This window comes from Liolophura sinensis, chromosome 9 (assembly GCF_032854445.1).
Source record: "Liolophura sinensis isolate JHLJ2023 chromosome 9, CUHK_Ljap_v2, whole genome shotgun sequence".
Lineage (NCBI taxonomy): Eukaryota > Metazoa > Mollusca > Polyplacophora > Chitonida > Chitonidae > Liolophura > Liolophura sinensis.
The window spans coordinates 18,517,965-18,525,281 of NC_088303.1; the positions used below are offsets into that span (position 1 = coordinate 18,517,965).

The following is a 7,317-nucleotide window of genomic DNA, read 5'->3' on the forward strand; positions in this document are numbered from 1 at the left end:
TCAAGCCCATCTGCCCACAGAAGAAACTGATTTAAATATGAAATTTTAATGCGAAGGATATTCACATGTATAAACCTACGCTACCAGTCTCCTTGTCTCTGAAATATGACACATAACTACATGTAGCTTGGCTGAGTTTGTGCTAGGTTGAACGAACGTGATTTTTATATCTCCATTTGATCATTATTTATAATTACTGTAATGAATGTAAATGCTTCATGCTGCGTAGCGAATCAAAAGCATCGATCTATACATATTTCTCACAGCGCACCCTACATTCGCTTTAAATCCGTCAGCAAAGCTTGCACAGAAACCCTGAACAACGCCGAGGTCACTGGGGGTGAAGCAGGAACTGATGCCAGAAAATACAAAAACTCCATCTTTGTTTCTAACAGTACTATACACACACACATTCTCTCTTATCTAAAGCTGGGACTAATATAACTTACTAAAGTAAATAGAGAGGCACATACGCTTTACTGGAAGTATGCCCTCAATAAAGTCTGGAATGGATAAACCAGTATGTCAATCAATGTCTGCGACAGAAGGTCAATCCTTACTGACCCGAAACTTTCTGTACACGTGTTATACTGATCTAATTAACCGACTGCTCTTCTTGCGATCTTAAACGTCAGTCTATCAAACCTTAATCAGTTGTGTTCGGGATGTCACAATATATATATACCAAGTATGCTCTGACATAAACAAGTGCAGTGAATATGGAATAAATAAGATATAGCAAGGAATAGTTTAGTGATGAGGTCCAGCTGTTGAGACATTTGCCGTCTGAAGCATTTGACCGGAAACTCCACAGGAGAGAGAGTAAGGATTTGTAATCAGTCCTTTGGCCACCTCACTGCGTGGCCAAGAACACCCGACAAAACAGACTAGTAGTACACTGCCAGTCATCATGCTTGGATAGGTCGGACAGTGATCTCTCTTAAACACTGTATATAAAAACGGAATCATTAACCATGTGTTAAATGTAGAGCTTTGAAGTGTCACCTTAAAAGCCGATAAACCAGAATAGCCAGAGAGATGCAACGCAGGTTGATGGGAGACCTTCCCACCTACGACCGGGGATAAGGGAGCATGAGCTGGACTAACTCACACCGGCCGCACCGGGAAGATGCTCCTTGGTCACTGTGCCGCGCTGGCACTCCAACCACTAAACCACAAAAGGCCTCTGTCTAGGCTGAACAAAACGCGTGTTTTGACTTGATAAGAAGGTCATCCAGTGGATGAATGACTGAAGGGATCACGTAAACCTCCTGGATAAATTTGTAACTGCGTGTAATAATAATTTGTAATAATTCATTATTTATTTATTTATTATTTGATTGGTGTTTCACGCCGTACCTAAGAACAGCATTATGGCGGGAAGAAATAGGGCAGAGCCGGGGGAAACCCACGACCATTCGCATGTTGCTGCAAGACCTTCCCACGTACAGCTGGAGAGGAAGCCAGCATGAGCTGGACTTAAACTCACAGCGAAATAATCCCTTACAAAGAGGATGTTAAATACAGATTTTCAAATGGTACATATGCATGCACACCCTGAAGAAATGTTATCAGAATAAGGTCAGTGAGGACCAGTATATCCATGGTGCTGTATATCACTACATTTCGTTCCATGCTCAATCATGACGTTGGAACTGAGCAACTTCCTAGGCTGGAGAGGTAGCCCAAATGTCACAAAGTATAGTATACTATACTAATGCAGCACTCGAGGTACACCCAACTGGCTTTTTACTCAAAGAAACTATACCACTAAATTTTCGCTCAAAAGTGTACATCTTCGTCTTATACCATGGTGAAATCATTCATTTTTTAAAAGGTGTGAACTCGTTCCTTTTTCAATAGGTGTGAATTCATGCCTTTTCTCAACTGCCAGTGTAATCTGGTATCTGTCATCAAGCCCAAAGTAAATGAAATTCGTTGCTTATCATGGTAGCTTTAATAAATGAACAGCTTGGGTAAAGAAACATATGGTATCAGTAGCAAATGGTGTGAAGGAAAAGGTGATAGCATTTCTTATAGGAGAGAAATGACAAGGTAATATCATCAAATCCCGTTATTTAAACATGGTGTTCATATGTTCAACTTTCAAGAGTTACTCAGTCTGATTTATTTTAATTTACAGAAAAGGTCAAGTGATCAAACCAGTTCTGAAGTATTCTGGAGAGAGTCCGACTGAACTTTCAATAACCATCCTGTTTGAGAAGAACACTTAAACGCTAAATACACTGTAGTACTCTTTCCGCTGTATTTGCTGAAAATTTATCGTACTACAGTTGAGAGAGAGAGAGAGAGAGAGAGAGAGAGAGAGAGAGAGAGAGAGAGAGAGAGGAGAGAGAGAGAGAGAGAGAGAGAGAGAGAGAGAGAGAGAGAGAGAGTACAGATCACAAACATATTGGGTATCTAGAAAAATAAATTTCCTTTTTCAATACTGTCTTCCTCTGATGATGTGGAAAGTGACAAATAGACCAAAGATGAGAATTTTTCGAACTCAGTCTAATGGCATGAAACAGATAGTTATTCTTTGCATATTTCAGTAACAACACAACACAGATGTGATGTTAAAATAAAATAACATTTTTGGATTTTGGTTTTGTCACTAGAGAGAAGTGCAAAACAATAGATAAATCACAAATGAACAATATATTGCCTAAGGAAACTTGCGTTTGTTATGCCTTCAGCAATGGTATAAGGTCTCTGACGAGAACTTATTTCCAGAAAGCAAGAGCTAGATTGTCCACATCCGTCTCTGTAGTGTCAGAAAGCTTCAAAGTCCTTCACAAACCGGAAAAAGAAGGACATTTGTCCAATAATTCTTGTCAATAAAGCAGACAAGAACAACTCCCATGAACCAATGGTTTTCATATTATATGTAAATTTATTGGAATCAAAGAATCAGACGGATGCGAAGTGTGCATCCCCATCACAGGTTTAGACCACGTGTGTCTCTGTTGCTCGGTTGTACTTTTACTTTTGTCGGTGGCTATGAGACTAAAAGTACGGATTCGAGGCAAAGATACTCATAGAATCTACATGGGTTACACAATTCGTGCTTCCGTTATAAGACTGGTTTGCCCCTTAATCCATTTTATGTACATCAAGTTTTACTGGATGCAAAACACTAAACTATTTAGCACCGAGCTAATCTGTTCAATATCATCTTTAGTACATACAAAAGTTGAAATCCTTAAACTGTAAGTCCATCATTCACGGGATATTGGTAAATCCACAGAACTGTGGATGAAAGTATGGGTATATTGCTCTGATACTTCAGTCCGGAAGAAGACGACTAGAAAACCTCAAGAAACTGAAAATCATAAAATCAGCATATGTGGGAGCCTGAAGCTCGACATACACGAGGCGCCACTCAACTCAACTCACCTCAACTTGTTCTACCGCAGTTGGTCACTGATGGCTATACGACTTTGGATTAAACCGTCATACACGTAACGATTGGAGTACAACTTAAGTTATTCTGCATACAGGAGCAATCAAGACACGATATAACTGTATTCAGTTGTGTTTAGTCTTTGGCTCCCGTGGATGCCGAGCTTTATACTTGTCTGTAAATCATGACAACACTGGGAGTCAAGTGGGTTTTTGAGGACCTGTAGCAACTGGAAGCAGCTGAGAACATCTGATAGGAAAGTCGTTTTGTAGTCAACCTGGGACCTTCGTGGACATGAAAGGTTAGCATGCCAGCACGGCGTTTAGGACACACTTGTTTCTTGGAAGTGGTGTACATCTGGAGCCTTTCACCAATGCGGTAGTTGTGAGTTCAAGTCCGGCTCATGCTGGCTTCCTCTCCGGCCGTAAGTGGAAAGGTCTGTCAGCAACCTGCGGATGGTCGTGGCTTTCCCCCGGGCTCTGCCCGGTTTCCTCCCACCATAATGCTGGATGTCATCGTATGAGTGAAATATTCTTGAGTACGGCGTAAAAACCCCAATAAAAAAAAAATAAATAAATCTCACCAATGCGGTAGATCTGAGTTCAAGTCCAGCTCATTCTGACTTTTTGTCCGGCCGTACGTGGGAAGGCCTTCCAGTAACCTGCGGATTACCGTGGGTTTCCCCTGGGCTCTGCCCAGTCTCCTTCCACCATAATGCCGTCGTATAAGTGAAATACTCTTGACAGCGTACAGCGTAAAACACTAATCAAATAAATAAATAAAGAAATAAATAATTATAGTCGATCTACTCTGGCTTGCGATCACCGACAACTACTGACGCAGAAATTGCTCAGAGATGAACATTGGATGTATACTTAAGATGGTTATCGTTTTTATTTTCTGTCCAGTTTTTAGGTAAATTGAAAAAAAGCTGAGTTTCACCGGTTACTTGTAGGCCTACTTGTGTGACCATTTACCAACCATTACATTATCTGGTTTTGCTCTCCATATTGTGGTCGTTTATGATGTTTAATACATACTATCTAATATGTAGGTTGAGTCGCCTCCACTTGTTATGGACGATTTCATTTAAAAGCGTTCCCGTCACTACCACCCATTCCCCAGGCGAAGTAGGGCACATCGGATGTCAGGGACGCCGCCTCCATTAAGGAAGGAGGTTCGAGTATGTATGTGTGCTTGGAGTTTTACGTCGTACTTAACAATTTTTCAGCTATATGAGGCGATGAGTGTGTGTACATATACGGTGTCTTCTTGTGTGCAGGGCGAGTCGCCAAGTGCTGCCGCCACTGACACCAGACATGACATCCTATTCTGTCAAATTATACCGACACTCGGCCAACCAGTCCTCTTTTCTTGCTCGAACCTCTCAATGCTGAGCGCCAAACGAAACAGTAACAAATACCATTTTTAAAGATTTTAGTGTGATTCCAGGTCAGACAACTTCGCTCCACAGAAGGTTGGAACCTTAACTGCAAAATGAAATGGATTGACACATGAATCGCAGCTGTACTGACGTACGTATTTTGGCATATGGTTAAATCCTCTACTTTGGCATACTGCTCTCAGATTAAATTTCCTTAGCGTGTTTAGGGCTTATCCCTGGCAGAATTAAATAGTTCGTCCTCTCCGATGACCATGTAAATAATACATGGTTTCGTGTAATTTGCGAGACGGTATCCCGGTGGGCTCAAGTACTCATATTAAGATCCGACACAGCAACAGCGTGAGATATGGGGTCAGAACACAGCAGTTTGATTTGTACCATCTTCATTCCACCTTCTCTCCATTACATGATTCACAAGAAGGCGTATATAATAGCAGACACATTTATTTTATTCGTGTCCTTGTAATGCGAACTAGGCTATTATAGCATTTCAAGCATGTCACCAATGCAACCAACACGTAGACCCTACCAGTACTGGTGTTATATATAGCAGCAACTTAGGTGAATATGGAAGATGGATATGCATACAACGCCATTGTGATAACTTTGCAATGTCGCTACATCGCCCCATGATCGTGGTAATACGCGGGATGACGTTACGGTCACATCGAAACCGATGAGCTAACCTCGGATCGTGGTGGGGTGGGGCGGGTGGAGTGTGGGGGGTCGTGTTTTGAAGTGTTGGCACTGTACACTCTTCGTTTTAATGATGCTGAAAGGGTATAAATTGACTAAAAACGGGTTTTTTAAGTCCACAAATACACTGTTTAAAGGTGTATTCATTGGGCTCAAAGGGTGTAGACGAAATGTGGCATGAATCTGCACTCAATGTGTACATTTTTGAAATGTGTGTTTTAAAAGTGTAAAACAAGCTGTGGTTTATATTATAGTATTCTAAGCTGCTTTCCTCAAAGCATGGCCACATAAATGTTTTTATTAATAAAGTGCGGGTTGGTGGGATCTATCTTTCTCTCTCATATGCCACTGTCATCAAATCAGTAACAGGTCTACCATCACACCGATCCTGTATGCCATTTTCCCATGCTCAGATTTTTCGTTCATGTGTGCACTGGTTTAATGAAATAACGTTTTAGACCATTGTAAAATGTTCGATTCCTGGCATTAAAATGGACTTAACTATAGCGAAATGTTTGTACCCGGGTATCTAATTGGTGTCAAAATTGTGCAGACTTTGCAATAAACAGGTGCTTTGTGGTGATAACCACCCATGTTAATATTCTCTTCAGTGTTCTGGATTCAGTAAAACTTGACATACCGATACCTACAATGGTGCACGAGTTGTCTAAGAACAGGAGGGAAGCAGGTATCTCTGTAACCTTTGCAGATGAACGTGTCTGTGCTTCAACTTGTATTCCGACTTCTACTATTAGCCACAGATGATAGTCGAGCCACACAAACGCACATACTTTCAAAGAGCAGTTCTTGTCAATTTCTTTTTTCAGTCAATGAAGGACACCGAAGCTTTGAATGAAGCGGGTATGGACCCTCTTTATTGATATATGGATTTAACTGATATGGGCTATCTGGGCTTAATAGATATGGGCTGTATGGACTTAATTGATATGGGCTATATGGACTTAATTGATATGGGCTATATGGACTTAACTGATATGGACTATATGGACTTAATAGATATGGGTTATAGGGACTTAACTGATATGGGATATGTGGGCCTAATAAGATATGGGCCTTACATTTCCACATATTTTTCAACTGATAAGATGAGAACGACGTAAAGACAAAAAATGTCAGATGTGTTTTTACTTTTGTCTATCACATAATAATGTGTCTGTAACTCTGCACTGCTACTTTTGACTTAGTTTGTGTTACTTCCTACATTATGTCAGAAAAAAGAAGTGTTAAAAGAAAGATATTATAGATAGCCAATAGGTCTGACACGTAATTTCTTAAATTCCCTAACTGACAATTAACCCCACCCTATCCCCTCCATCATGGTGATAACCATTCTTCATCTTTCGCCTTTTAAAGGCAAAAATCATGCAACAGTATTATTTAGAAATGCTTGCCAGCTAGATGCACATACATCTTTGTGAGGCTTGCTTATAGTCACAATATAGGTGTAGGCATATACCCTAATACCCACAGAATAAGTAAGTCGGTTATAAGATGGCTTGTTTTTTATGTTTAATAACCATGTACTTTTGTCTTATGAAGTTATGAACTTCATGTCTTCCTTTACGGTCGTCATCCTGAGTTATTATACAAGTCGTACTCTGTGAAAGTTCTGATATTAGTTTGTGTAGTTTTACAACTGTTAATGGTTTGTTATAGAAGGAATCGGAGTAAAGAGATATTGCCTTTTGGTGATCTATAGGGATCGAGAGAAGTATGCCATAGGGTTGTATGATCATATAGTTCGCTAGAGCTAGACTGCCCACTAGAGCAAGGCTACTTGAATAGACCG

The 7,317-nt window shown here is 40.4% G+C and overlaps 1 protein-coding gene across 1 annotated transcript in view; it reads left to right on the top strand.

The window, feature by feature from the left end:
* The first annotated feature begins 1,643 nt into the window (after nt 1-1,643).
* The window catches only part of LOC135475659 (sorting nexin-21-like), a 10,491-nt gene continuing 4,817 nt past the window's right edge, over nt 1,644-7,317 (top strand). The window contains exons 1-2 of the mRNA XM_064755591.1: nt 1,644-1,680; nt 2,295-2,417. Of these exons, the coding sequence (XP_064611661.1) occupies nt 1,644-1,680; nt 2,295-2,417 (160 nt within the window). The remainder of the gene's footprint in view (nt 1,681-2,294; nt 2,418-7,317) is intronic.